Below are 15,242 nucleotides of genomic sequence, written 5' to 3'. Positions count from 1 at the left end.
TACATGGTTTCATTAGTTTATTAAGTTGTAGAAAACAGGAGCGCTGCAACACAGAGAGGAAGGCGATGAAGTGAACTCATGATGCTGCTGCTGCTGCTATGGTGACGGCCTCAGATTTCCCACTGCTCTGCGCTGCACATGACACATGAACAGAACCGTCCCTGGAACACACAGACAAGAATTCTCCACAACTCTGAACTGAACTGAACACACTGAGCTTCAGAGGACACACACCTTTTCATAGTGATCACAGCATCAATGCTGTGGTTCTCTTCACTGGGCTGCAGGTCTCTTAAAATAATCTGGATGTTAAATACAAACATGTGCAAGTAGTTAGATGGTGCATAATATTTTTGTGAATTTGCACAAATTTTTGACCTTTTGTGAAAATGTGCAGCTGCGTCACAGACTTTTTCAGTCGACAATATCAAACTACAAAGTACTAAAACTCACCTGAATACAAAGTTACAATTCTGATTACCTTGGATAGTTTTTGAGGCTGCTGCGTGGCAACCCTCTGATAAACCTCCAGGCAGAGGGAGGACAGTCTGCCCTGGGCAGAGAAGGTGTGGTGTCTGCGCGCAGGAAGGGGAGTTCCCACAGGAAGGAGAATGCTAAACATCTCAGCTCCCGATTCATCCACTTCCTGCAGCACATAGCAGAACACTTTCATCCTAATCCTCATTTTATAGAAGTGAATGAAAGAGGATGTCTTTTGCTTTATATCTTTATTTTCCATCTCAAACAATAAAATAACTAATTCCATAGACTCCACTATTTTAAGAGGGAAAATGAGTCACTACTTAACTTGCTGTTTCTGTTTTGGAATGTTGTCACAATATGACAATATTTTATCCACTTTATATATAGTAATATATATAAATGTCATATTCCAAAGGGAAAGCCATCCATGCTGTGCAGACTGCTCAGTGCAGACGACTCAATCGGCTGAGGATACCTTCAGGAGGATGTCAGCAGAAGAAACATCCACGGCAACAGACTCCTCCTCCGGGGCCAGGCCGTCCCGGCCAACCAGAAGCCGCGCCTCCATGGCCGCTCCCACAGCGATCACCTCATCCGGAGGCGCCGAGTTCAGCAGCTCCACGTCCGGGAACATCTCACGGATCATTTGTTGGAGGCGAGGGATCCTGGACGATCCGCCACAGAGAACCACCTAAAACAAAAATGGCCGCCCAACTGCCAGAATTCAGATTTACAGATGCTGTAAATTCCAGCTTGTTTACCAGCTGGTAAACAAGCTGGTTTTTCAGAGTGGAAAGTTGAGTGGAAAGAGAAATGGTGCTAGAAGCACTTATTAGGATCCAACTATGCAAACAATCAAAGAACTGTGTGAAACTGTGAATGCCTCGCAGCATGAACAGACCAAACACCTAGCTAGGTACTAGTCAGGTTTAGCAGTAAACGTCTTAAGCGCAACTGATAGCCAAACAAGGTCATTTTTCCCTAATTGATCAAAATTAATATAATCTTTGAAGTACATCACAACATTTTATTTTTTCTTTCAACATGAAGCTGTTATTTTTTGATGTGTTTTGCATGAAGCTGGGCCTGGGTCAGCCTGTCTCACCTTGTTGATGTCTCCAGCAGAGAGTCCCGCCTCGTCCAGCAGCGACCTGATTGGCTGGATGCTTTTGTTGAACAGTGTGGAGCAGAGCAGCTCAAATCGAGCTCTGTGGGAAACGAACCAAAAGGTCAAAGCATAATGAAATGAAACAAATATAAACTTTCCCACGACGCCCTCGCTGACAGCTCACCTAGAAACGGTGCACTCAAAGTCTACGCCATCATGCAGAGAATCAACGAAGCAGTTGGCTGATCCCAAGGAGGACAGAGAGTGCTTGGCCATGTCTGCACTGTTCATGAGCTTCAGCAGTGCCCGCGGGTTACTGCTCACATCGTGTTTAAAGGTTCTGCACAACAACACAGACGGCTTAGCCCAGTGAAAACCAGCTTGGTTCAACGCTGTGCTACTGGACCCTCAACTACTGAGAAATCATTCCATCCTGGAGGCCTGGACTCTATTAAAGTTTTACATTTTACCTAGTCGCCAACGTTTGCCTGTGATGTATGTAGTGCACCAGTTTACCAGAAATGGTCTGCGCTGTGAGAGAAGGGTCCATTAAAATGAGGCAACTGTTAATATTAATTTAATATTTGAAAGTGTAACCAACAGACTGAACAGCTTCCTTCATTGCCGTCACTAAAACTACAGGCAGACTACAATTCTAAAACAGAGCAGAAAATCAACATCATTCACTCCTTCTGTTTACTGTTTAGAAATTCTACCATAGGGAATCCAAGTGAGTAGGAGAAAGCCCAAACTGTTCTGTAAACCAGAATTTTTTTTATGGAATTGCACAGGAAGGCACAGGCTAGCGACATCTGGCTGCCATGACGGATGAGAAAAACTGTCCAGAGAAAAGAGGTTCCTGGTATCTAAAGCAACTCTCCTACATTATACAGATGCCCTCTGGAATTATGGGAACATCTCCAGTCCTAAGGACCTGGTGGTGATGTTGAGATGCAAGTTCTTATTGATTTGAAATATTTCTGTTATTAGCTTATTAACCCATCAAGATTTAACCTTCAACCTTAGCAAAGATACAGACCCACATTTTACAAATTATCAAAAAGATAATTATTTTGGTCATAAGATTCTAAAAGTGAAACTAACACTATAAAGATTCACTATCCTATATTGCTGGCCTGATATAATATTTTGAGTTTTCATTTCAGTAAGTGTTTATTTCAACATGAGCAGAAATAAACACTTGATATGCATCATTCTGATCAAAGGAACTTCAAAATAAAAGCCATTAACTGAACGTTCTTCTCTGTGTTTAATGGACCTGACTGGTGTTGTTGTTTGTGACGGCAGCTACCGTTTGAACTCTGAGGCCAGGTGCTGGGCCAGGGCCTGGGTGAAGCTCTCCCCCCCGATGCTGTGGTCCGTCCGGGTGGTGACCACCCGCAGCATCCCTCCGTTCACCTGCAGCACCGTCACACTCAGGGACGTCCCTCCAAGTTTATACACCAGGACGTGACTGGGACAAAACCACAAGGCCAAACATCAACACACACTCTACCCATGAGGAAGACGATCCATTTAGAATTCAGATCAGACTCAGTTAGCTTAACCTCATCAGAACTCAAGTCATTTCAGCACAGCTCAGATAAATGAAGAGGCTGAGCAGCAGCCAGTGACGCCCGAAGCAATTTAGCTTTTAAGAACGACTGTGGAGGGACCCTCACTGGCCACTTTATTAAGTACCCCTGCTTAATTGCTTGTTAAAACAGATGTCTAATCAGCCTTTTGAATTTTCCTCTGTTTTCCAGGCGTTCTGCAGACGTTTCCACCCTGTACCTGTTCCCAGAGGAGTAGTCCTGTCCCACGTTATAGGCCAGCAGAGCAGCAGCGGGTTCATGGATCATCCTCAAAACATGGAAGCCTGCAGCTTCAGCTGCCTCTCTGCAAAACAACATTTTGAAGCATATTCCAGAAAACTTCCAGACTGTTTTGCCAGTAGGCAAACAGTCCCACATTTAACTGCTGTAGATTTAACTACAGCAGTTAAATCTACTGCTGTCAATTAAAGAAAGATGAACACCATGAATTTGTCCCCCGAAGCCATAAAGCTTGGTGAAAAACAGTAATGAAATGGAAATTAATGAAGAAAAAAAACAAAATTCTTACCTCAAACTACGCTTCTGAGCATGTGCAAACTCAAAGGGAACAGTAATAACGGTGTCGGTGACATCAGAGCCCAGAGCTGACTGAGCCGTTTCTGGGGAAAAGCAAAGGAGTCAGTTGATTGGCTGTTGGGTACAGACAGGGTGCGTTTAATTTACGCTACCTTTCATCTTCTTGAAGATGAGCTTTGCAACATCCTCTGGTGCCACAAGCTCTGTATGCTCTCCACAGGTGATCTCATAATATGGCATCTGTTCTCTGTTGATAACCTGCACATACCAACCACAAGTCAGATGGAGTTTCAGCTTTGTCTTTCTTGGCAAAGCAATTTTAGGAAAGAAACCAAAGTCCTATTCCAAGTAGAGAGTGGCAGAAGACATAAAAATAACGATAAGTAAAAAATTTATCACCAGTCAAAAAAAGAAGGAAACAGGTGAATGTGTGCCTGATGATGGGATGTTTTACATGGCAGTAGCTAGCATAGCACAAGTCAATTGATGATAATAGATGATAAAACTGGTCTGTTGTTTCTTTTAATGTTTTTGTCACTCTAGCTCTTATGTGGGTTGAAGAGTGGCATATGATGGAAAAGTTTAAATAATGAGAAAAATCAATAACCAAAAAATAAATACACAAATAGACTTTTTTCTCTTAATGTGGCTGCCACAACGTACCTTGCATTTGGTCTCTGCTTTATTTGTTTGTGTCACAGGATCATCAAACCTAAACCATCAAGACACAGAAAAGAACTCTATTATTGTCCAGAGCTGTTGTCAAGAAGCCGTTCTTCCCCCCAGTCCAGCTAAATAAAGCTCGTTACATAACCTTCGCTGAAAAGACGACTTCAAAATGTTCAATAAATATTCATCACAGAAAATTATTTGTCATTTCTAAAGAACTGCAGGTTTTTTTCTGTTTTAGGCTTTTAAATAAACAATATATATATATATATATACACTGCTCAAAAAAATAAAGGGAACACTCAAATGACACATCCTAGATCTGAATGAAAGAAATATTCTCATTGAATACTTTGTTCTGTACAAAGTTGAATGTGCTGACAACAAAATCACACAAAAATCATCAATGGAAATCAAATTTATTAACCAATGGAGGCCTGGATTTGGAGCCACACAAAATTAAAGTGAAATAACACTACACACTGATCCAACTTTAATGTAATGTCCTTAAAACAAGTCAAAATGAGGCTCAGTATTGTGTATGACCTCCCTACAACGCCTGGGCATGCTCCTGATGAGGTGGCGGATGGTCTCCTGAGGGATCTCCTCCCAGACCTGGACTAAAGCATCCGCCAACTCCTGGACAGTCTGTGGTGCAACGTGACGTTGGTGGATGGAGCGAGACATGATGTCCCAGATGTGCTCAATCGGATTCAGGTCTGGGGAACGGGCTGGCCAGTCCATAGCTTCAATGCCTTCATCTTGCAGAACTGCTGACACACTCCAGCCACATGAGGTCTAGCATTGTCCTGCATTAGGAGGAACCCAGGGCCAACCGCACCAGCATATGGTCTCACAAGGGGTCTGAGGATCTCATCTCGGTACCTAATGGCAGTCAGGCTACCTCTGGTGAGCACATGGAGGGCTGTGCGGCCCTCCAAAGAAATGCCACCCCACACCATTACTGACCCACTGCCAAACCGGTCATGCTGAAGGATGTTGCAGGTAGCAGACCGCTCTCCACGGCGTCTCCAGACTCTGTCACGTCTGTCACATGTGCTCAGTGTGAACCTGCTTTCATCTGTGAAGAGCACAAGGCGCCAGTGGCGAATTTGCCAATACCGGTGTTCTCTGGCAAATGCCAAGCGTCCTGCACGGTGTTGGGCTGTGAGCACAACCCCCATCTGTGGACGTCGGGCCCTCATACCATCCTCATGGAGTCGGTTTCTAACCGTTTGTGAAGACACATGCACATTTGTGGCCTGCTGGAGGTCATTTTGCAGGGCTCTGGCAGTGCTCCTCCTGTTCCTTCTTGCACAAAGGCGGAGGTAGCGGTCCTGCTGCTGGGTTGTTGCCCTCCTACGGCCTCCTCCACGTCTCCTGGTGTACTGGCCTGTCTCCTGGTAGCGCCTCCAGCCTCTGGACACTACGCTGACAGACACAGCAAACCTTCTTGCCACAGCTCGCATTGATGTGCCATCCTGGATGAGCTGCACTACCTGAGCCACTTGTGTGGGTTGTGGAGTCCGTCTCATGCTACCACGAGTGTGAAAGCACCACCAACATTCAAAACTGACCAAAACATCAGCCAGACAGCATAGGTACTGAGAAGTGGTCTGTGGTCCCAACTGCAGAACCACTCCTTTATTGAGTGTGTCTTGCTAATTGCCAATAATTTCCACCTGTTGTCTATTCCATTTGCACAACAGCAGGTGAAATTGATTGTCAATCAGTGTTGCTTCCTAAGTGGACAGTTTGATTTCACAGAAGTTTGATTTACTTGGAGTTATATTGTGTTGTTTAAGTGTTCCCTTTATTGTTTTGAGCAGTATATATATATATATATATATATATATATATATATATATACACACACACCTCACTGATAGTTGATACTGCTCAAATCTGTTAGATACATACATTAAAAAAGGAAGAAAAAAGTGATTGCTGTAGCTTTATAGGTTTATAGGGAAATTAATGTGGGAGATTTTGAGTTTTAATTCATTTAATAATAATTCAGATTTTGGCCTGCAGGTCTGATCAGAGCCATTGTTCTACTGAAGCTACATAAGCTGCAACAAAACACTCCTCTGGTGACCTACCTTCTCCCCAGAACCTGCTTCACCTTAACAACTGTGTTGGCTGCGTTTCGGACCTGACCTTGCTTTGCTGCTATTCCCACAATCTGCAAACGAACAAACAGCCCACATGGAATCAGCAAGACTGACACGGCTTCAGAACACCAGAAAAGACACAAAAAGGATTCTGTTGGCAATAATTTTAGGAGAGTAAATAAGATTGAAATAATGAAAATCAGATTGAAATGACTCACCTGCTCAGTATCTCTGTAGCCCACCACAGCTGGAGTGACTCTGTCTCCTGCATCGTTAGCCACCACATCAGCACGCCCATCCTAAGACACACATTTTACTACATTAAAACAAAAAGTAAAAACAGGAAACAAAGAAGACATCCTTATGGGGTCCGGCAGGCTTATAACACACTGGGGAGACCCTGTGTCAGAAGTGTAGCTTGAGTATATGACAAGAAATAATCTGATGACAAAAATACTTTGATACAATGAGGTTTTATGAGCTTATTGAGCTAAGCTTTTGAAACCAAAGCAAGGGGAACAGGGTAGAATACTTTGACAGGAGACAGCGACAGTAAAGAGGACAAGGATTTGAAAAGATATAAGAGTTAATCAGCTCTAGGGACCAAGAGGAGCCCTTGCCTGCACACTGCTGGATAATGTACTAGTTGCACATTGAACAGGATTATGGACACATTGTACACATGTAGTGGCTGCTGGTCATCTTCTACACGGATGTTATTCAGTCTGTCCCCTTTTTGTCCAGAACTGTGTGGTTTGGCTCATCCACAAAGAGGACAAGTCCAAACTGTAGAGACCAATCAGGTCTGCAGAGAGGGTCAGCAGGACTGACCAGCCCTCCATCCAGGACTGGAACAGGTCAAGGGTCAGGCAAAGGAAAACTTGCATCTCTGCTAACCCCACACATCCCGGACAAAAACTGTTCAGATTTTTATTTTCAGGCTGACGCGATAGAGTAAAAACCAGCCATTCATTATTTCTAACACACATATACATACATATATACACAGACATATATATATACATGCATACATACATACGATATACATATATATATGTGTGTGTGTGTGTATGTTAAATGCATTCACTGAGAGCAAAGCAGAACTGGAGTCAAATTTCTTTTGTGTGCACAAACTTGGCAAATAAAGCAGATTCGGATAAATATGTATCTGTTATTACAGGTAGTTTAAAAGTATGAATATGAATGTGTAGATCATATAACATCATCATATAGATTATAGACTAATCATACATATATAAACAGTAATAGTTCGCTGGAAGCTGTTATGGATAACAAATTATAGGTAGTAATATTTACAGACAGCTTATAGGTAGAATATATAATCAATCAAATAAATGAGGTAAATGATCAGATTTAAGAAATATTCACTTCTACCTAACTCCTTATTGAACTAGAAATGAATGATTTTTAGTTTTCGTCAACTTCAACAACGAACCTGGATTTATTTTTTTAAGCATACATGTTTCAAAATTAAAAAGTTATGTCCTAATTAAGAACACATTACCATGATAAGCTAAATGCCTTATAAAAAGGAAAGGTAATAACGTGACAGACTCTGAAGCAGTGACTGACGGCACTACCCTCCCAACACGGCGACCTCGTCGACGTGTGGAACTGCTAGCGTGTAGACATTATATAACTCCCCTCTGAGCTGAACTTGGCGGGTCTTCCACAAACCTGGACCCCCTCGCTCCTCTCTGATCTTCTAGCCTCTTGGTTCTCCCAACTTATCTTCTCCTCTGAAAGACCACTAGACTGCTGCTGCTAACGAATACATTTTACCACGACGCCATCCATCATTACCGGAACTGACATCACTGCTCCTCCTCTCCGCGAACAGCAACGTGAAGCTCAGCTCTGAAAGATTTTAAGTGGTAAAAGACTGCAAGCCGCTCACCTTAAACACGGCCACACAGGCACAAGTATAACCAAAATGAATCCCAATCGCAGACATGCTGGAAAACATGGACTTCCTCTTCTTCTTCTTGAGGAGTTTATCGGCGGTTTAACTTGCACTACCGCCTCCCTCTGGTTTTGTTGTGAATTACTGCCCACGTGCCACTTACATAATCATTGTACATTCCTTGTCTTTCCACTTTAGTATTCTTTATATTATCTTAGTCTAGTTGCCTTTAATAAACAATAAACGCAGCATCTTCCTCTCCCTCTCATATTCACTGGATGTTCTGCTGTTTTGTTTTTCATTGGCTACTTTCCCATAAGTAGTTTCAAAATTAGGCTGCAGTCAGTGGCCAAAAATCTACACACCCATGTTAAAATGGCAGGTTTGCAATCACAAAATGAGTAAAATATTTTTGAAACGTTTTGCACTACAGTGCAGAATTAAAATTGATTTTCTTGAAAATAAAGTGATTGAGGCAGCATTTATAGCAACTGTAAAATCTGACCTATGTTTGGACTTTTCTGATTCAGCCAAACTTCCTGAATTATCAAAAATATTTACTACATCTAAATGTTCAACATGTATGTTAGACCCAGTCACTGACCGAATTATTTAAGGAAGTATGCCCTTTGATTAATGTCCAGAATTTAGATATGATTACTCAATCCTTATATATATACCACAGGTTTTTAGGATCGGTGTCATTGCATGTATTTATGAGACAATACAGCTATAAGGCAAGCGAATGGATCTAGGCAGTTCATTAGCTTGATTTCAGGTCTTCCAGAGGGGCTGAGAGTGAATACATCATGGTGGCTTCATTCATGAAGAGCCTTGTCAGCGACGGACTTTGGCTCGCAGAGGATCTTACATGGTGAGAGCACTATTATAATATATTTTTGTGTTTTGGCCTGATTCCTTATAAGGCAAAGAGAAGATTTAAGCTTGTTATGTGTCAAAAATATAAATGGAATGAGAAACAAGAAAAAAAAATCCTTTAAAGTGACAAAGTTTGCATTTAGTTCGTTGAACCACACAAAAGTGATTAAAATGCTTTCTGTGGTTGTGACAAAAGACACCAAATGAAACAGCTTGTGGGTTCATTTGCTAAAACCTCTCACAGTTCTCATGGCACACGGTTCTGACAATATTCTTGTCTTTTGATATTTCCATGAAGACAAAAAAATATATAATTTTGATGTCTGAAAATGTTTTTAACTGAAATTCATGTTTTTTGTGGATTGTTTGATTAAATGCCAAGATCAATGTCAAGTAGACACTTTTCTGTTCTCACTGGCCGACTGAGACACATAATAGTGAACTTTTACTATGGCCATATGTTACACTTAACACCATTATTTTGTGCTCAGACTAGAACTTGCCACTCAAAGATATGATGACACATTATCCAAAGACTGTACATAAAGAAAACTGATTATTGTGTTCGTATTGGTTCTTTTCTGACCACATGAACATGAACAGTCTCTGGTGGAAGGTGGAAACACTGCACATATTTCTTCTCTGGTGAAATGACAGTAATATATTTTTTCTAGTAATGTTTTTATGTAATACAACCATACTTCAATAAATTGTGCATTTTACATGACATTTGTAAACATTTGTGCTGCCACTGCACCCTTACATTATGCCCATTGTTTTTCTGGAGTTTTGAAAGTGAAATCAAGTATGAAGTACACAGTATGCCAACTACCTGCAGGTCTTCATTCATGACAGAACTGAACAAATTATAAGTGAGGCTACTTCATGCCTGATAGTTGGCAAAAGGAACGCACAGTAAGTCAGAATATACATTGTTTCTTTATGGCGTATTTCCATTTCAATGCTGATGTAACAGAGTCCAACACAACCTCTTTAACAGTGTTCCTTTTAGCACCCATGCTCTGGAACAATTCGACACTTCAGGATTTTCAGGTAATTCTGAATCTTATTTGAATCACGACGAAAGCAATAGAGGAGATCGTAGTCGTTCATGAGTCGCCATTCTGCCCTGTCGGATGCCAGTAGAGCCTCCGGGGAAGCCAGGTTACCAAGAGAACTGCTTATTACTCCCAGCATCTGCATCTTAGGCATAAGAACACACATTATTACTTCAACTTTCAAACCAATACCAAAATGCTCTTATTGATAGTAAACCACATATAATACAATCATAAAAGCTTCTTAGTGTCTATTTGGGATACTGAACAACTTTCTTCAAAAAAAATATCACGTTCAACTCATCTGTCTTCAAAAAACATGGTTTGGGAAAAAAACAGGTAAAGTAGTCTACAGCTCTGGTGATCAGGTGGAAGAGATGAGTTAATCTCAAGAACTATCAAACAGTAACAGCTACAGTATATGCACAGAAGCATTTTGTTCTAAAATAAATGACTTTAGGAACCAAAAACCAACAAAAACATAAACCATGCAGTGCCCTCTATGAGAGCTCTCATAAGAAATACAAAGCCACAGATCCAACCTTTTACCCCCAGAACTATTTTCACCAGGTTCCTTTGAAACTATTTATATTCCATGTAGATATAGTTTCCTTTGTCTTGAAATATCAGTGTTTCAGTGATTTACGTGTGAAAGGTTTTACTATGTTGTCTGAATGACTAAATGTGCTAAAGAAATTGAAGAAATTATATTGATAGAACATAACTTTAGTAATATGTTAAATTATGAAATATAAATCATATATGGTGATCAATACAGTGATTTCCTGCTGGTAACCTTTAGTATGTAAGCAGCTTTGGATAGTTTGCTTACATTATTGGTATCTATCAGAGTCTAAAAAGTGGTTGAAAAGGAATAGAATCAATTTTCTTTTCTTTTTTTTTTGGCTGTTCAGCACTGTGTGGTGCCACATTCCTCAGAGTCCTTTGCTAAAAATGCTTGCCATCCTACAACTGAGTTCTAAGAGACAGAAACAGAACCTTCAAAATGTTTTATCTGGTCGGGTAAGTTTAGCTTTTTGGGTGGATGTTTCTGTTTGCAGCATGATGTGCCACATTTATCTTAGTTTTTTTCTTTTTTCATTTTGCTTGGTTTTATTGTCACTGGGTTCAGTTCAACAAACATAACCAATGACCTTCAAATCTCCCAATGACTGCCTGATCGGAATAAGAACGTTGGGAACAGGTTTACCCGTCATGTAAGCTAAGACTAGACTGTCACTTCCATCAGTGAGCCAACCATTTCATTTCACAAAACATGCACTCACTATTTCTGTTCTGTCTTAGAAGTTGAACTCTGAGAGGTTGGGTTATTCTGAAACTTTGATATCAACCATTTTCCTTCCCTTCAAATTAATGTTTGGTATTGGAATTCATAATTGTCCACAAAGTCTGGAGAAAGTAGCAAGATACCTAATTCATTGTAAATAATATTTCAAATGTTCATTATTTGCTCATAAAACCTTCCCCTCTTTCTCCCACATCAGATTGCGTAGAGTAGAATTATTGATGCATTAGTCTATTTTTTGGTGGTTTCTGTTCTTTTTACTTATTTATTTCATTGGGACAGGAGTGTGATTAATGAGAAAATAAAATATCCTGTTAATAAAAAGGTTCCTGGTCTATTTTAGTGATGTTAAATAAATCTTAATTTGATAAGTATAAAGAATCTCCTTACTTCTCTCAATCTGTAAAAAGGCAGCTCAGAATCATTCATCTTGGTTTGTGATGTAGATTATGTGCAGGCATGTACCTTCTCAACCACTTTCTGCACACCCCTGTGTAGTTCATGCACCATGTCACTCATTTCCAGAGACTTGTTTGAGCTGAAGTTGTTAAATTCATGGTGCTGAGCCATGTTCTGATGAAAATGCCACAGAGGTTCCCGCCACGCAACCAGGAGCTTCAGAATCACCTCGGTCAGTTCCTCTCTCTGCAGAGCAGCAGGACATGTGGAAACATGATAAGATACAAAAGTCAGGAGGGCTTGTTCATCGTCACAGCTGTATGCAGTAACTGCTTAAACCGCTGCATTGAAAATCAAAGGGGGAAGTAGCACAGTTGTGTGTTGCAAAAGGTAATAACTGAAGGGGAACCCAAAAGGTTACATGACGTTTCACTATGATGTAGACAGCTGATGTCAGGAAGAGGAAATAAGTTCCAGAAAGGTTAACTCACCGCTATTCTCTGAGCATTCTCTTTGCCATTTGGAGTTAGGATGGTAGACGTGTGGCAGTTGCGACTGACCCGGCCAATCTGGTTCTTACTGGGAAGGAAGTAGAGTTCCTGATGGAGTAGACATGAATGAGAATGTCAAAGGTCAGGCTTCTTCTAAATGCCATCTGTGGACAGAGTACGCAAGTGATTAATATTAGTGATGCTTTCTGTTTGTGTGTATATGTACATGTGCATCACTGAATAATAGCAAAAAGAGCAATGGAAGATGGGTTACAGAGAGCATTTTGCATATTGCAGTCTATGGTGCTGTACCACAGCAACATATTACACAGAGATGTATTCTGCTCCTCTCAATGCTTTTCTAAACCTGCTGAACTGACATCATTAGTGATGTTTGGTCCTTATGGCCCTCATGACTGGAATAAAATAAAAAGGATGGAAGAAAATTACTGCAGCTAAAATTTAAGTATTGTCTGTTTTTTTTTCATACCATTAGCTTTTGGTATCTTTTCCAATTTTATATTTGTCTTATTATTTTCACTAAACTTAATTTTATTTTCTATTTTGTAATTTATCTACCTGTGATGTGTTTGTTGCAAAGCACTTTGGTCAGGCGAGGCTGCTGTAAATGTGCTACATAAATCAACTTTGACTTGACTAGAATACATTCAGTCAAGATAATCAATTATTACTATCAAAATTCAATTGATCAGTATTGCTAGTTTCACTGCAGTTTAGAAAAGCAGCATGGTATGCTACAAATACCCTTCTGAATATAATTTGAAGTGTGATCTGATGATGTCATTCTCAAATAGGCAAATATGCAAACAGACCCTTGACACTGGATTTAATTCTCAGGTGTGGGTGAATGTCTCTCTCTGTTTTGAAAGGCATGCTTTTTACTCATGCACAAAGTGTGACTTCATTCCATCTACTAGGTGAGATTAGATTTTTTGTTACAGACACCATCAGCTTTGTTGCAGCACCCATAAGAGCATTACAGTTATGAGCCCAGTATGGTCAGAACTGCATCAAATTCTCTAGTGACAACAAGGTCTGTGTTTAAAAAAAAAAGAAAAAAAAAGGTCTGTGTTCCTATGTGGAGTTTCCTTGGCGATGCCTGTTGCTGTGTTAGTCTGCCATATCAGCAGATTTCTCTTATCAGCTGATGGTGAGCCCACTGGGACCATTTTCAAACAAGTATGAGATCTGGAAAGCACTGCAGATGGCATCCAGAAGGTTAAAAACTTATATAGGTCATACTGTCATTCAAAAAATTACCATATCGATTAGCATTTGTTGTATTCTGTCTTGTTGTCTTTGATCACCTAAGCTATATTTTATGTTTAAATGTGCATATAGCTAAAAGAACAGCTGAGATATTTTTGATTTACTTGCTTAAAGGTTATTTTTCCAGATCTCTTAGACTACTTCATGTTGTAAGCAGGTTCTGTTTCAGTCAGTTTTTGATTTCACGGGTCCAGCTGTAATCAGGACTGGGAGTGACAAAGAAAACTGAAGTTAGTTTCCATTAAATGTAGTTAATAATAGTAAATTGAGCAATGAGGTCATTCCTTTTTCATGTAGGACCAGGTTGGTTTGGACAACTAATTTTCTCAACTACATAAAATCAGAACTTAAAAAAGAGGTTTTGGGATTTACTCAGGTTATTAAAATTAATTTACAAATCTTAAACTTTTAAACATGACTAAAAAACAAAAAAATGAAAAGAATTATGAGGGGGAAGATACTGTGTATTTATTTAATCCTTCTCTAACAAAACCTTTATAGGAATGATAACATGTTTAGTTCCCCCTTAAAGCAGAGTAATGTACTGTATGTCCTAAAATCACTTCATAACTTCATTTAAACCTTCTTTTTAAATTATTGGCAAAGTAAAGTTCACCAGCAGACCAAACTGTATAATCCCAACCAATCACTGGCATAGCCAGCATTACAGGACTGTTACATCTAATAGATAGATTGAGTAGAAATGCACTCTGGACACAACTAATACACTTAGAACGACAGAATGCAAGTATGTCAAAGAGACTCTGGTACAAATCATTAAAAATCCTCAGGAAATAAGAAAAAGTCTTACAAATTCAGAGTGGAGGTCATTTGAAATGCCATGCATCCTGGCTGAGTGCTGGATGACCCGGTCAAACAGGTTGGCCAGGGAGAGGAAGTGGCATCCAGTCTGGCCGTTGGTGCAGCTGGATGCTGCTCTCATGCTGCTCAGCCTGCTGCAGAGTGCCAGGTAGATTAGCACCACCAACAAGGGGGACACTAAGAAACGTCAAAGAGAGAGAAAGATGAGGAAAAACAACAAAGACTGGAATATTAACAAAATTCACACCACAGTGATCCTCTGAGAATATGGACAGTGAGTAAATGAATTAATTGATATATTTTCTCCATATTTTCCATATTAAAACCTAAATTTGCCTCCTTTTTTTCAAAATATTAAAATGGATTCTACAGAAAGCAGCAAAAAAAGACAAAACCTCATGCAGTAACGGACTGGGAAATTAGACGGGATGTGAAGAGACAGACAGAAATCTTTTTCATGCATGATACCTGCCTGGTCTGATGTGTGCAGACATCCTGTAGATGCAGAAGAGTTTCCGTCTCTGGAGCAGAACTGAATGCTTCAGTTTCAAGACAGCAGGAGCTTTA

At 40.2% G+C, this 15,242-nt stretch overlaps 2 protein-coding genes across 2 annotated transcripts; both read right to left on the bottom strand.

Moving 5' to 3' along the window:
- On the bottom strand, positions 1-8,559 carry hspa14 (heat shock protein 14). The gene is made up of 14 exons (XM_032589420.1): positions 8,425-8,559; positions 6,725-6,805; positions 6,495-6,577; positions 4,387-4,435; positions 3,876-3,981; positions 3,716-3,806; positions 3,386-3,490; positions 2,904-3,065; positions 1,776-1,931; positions 1,589-1,691; positions 959-1,174; positions 482-646; positions 235-302; positions 1-161 (listed from the first exon to the last, which is right to left on the bottom strand). Exons 1-14 carry the CDS (start codon positions 8,491-8,493, stop codon positions 77-79), a joined length of 1,539 nt encoding a protein of 512 aa, XP_032445311.1. The 5' UTR covers positions 8,494-8,559; the 3' UTR covers positions 1-76.
- A 1,421-nt stretch (positions 8,560-9,980) lies between these two features.
- Positions 9,981-14,970, bottom strand: prl2 (prolactin 2). Its single transcript, XM_032588983.1, has 4 exons — positions 14,665-14,970; positions 12,564-12,671; positions 12,139-12,318; positions 9,981-10,512 (listed from the first exon to the last, which is right to left on the bottom strand). Exons 1-4 carry the CDS (start codon positions 14,794-14,796, stop codon positions 10,318-10,320), a joined length of 615 nt encoding a protein of 204 aa, XP_032444874.1. The 5' UTR covers positions 14,797-14,970; the 3' UTR covers positions 9,981-10,317.
- Positions 14,971-15,242: the final 272 nt, after the last annotated feature.

This window comes from Xiphophorus hellerii, chromosome 17 (genome assembly GCF_003331165.1).
Source record: "Xiphophorus hellerii strain 12219 chromosome 17, Xiphophorus_hellerii-4.1, whole genome shotgun sequence".
In the NCBI taxonomy this organism is placed as follows: domain Eukaryota; kingdom Metazoa; phylum Chordata; class Actinopteri; order Cyprinodontiformes; family Poeciliidae; genus Xiphophorus; species Xiphophorus hellerii.
This window is presented reverse-complemented; position numbering and strand designations above follow the sequence as displayed.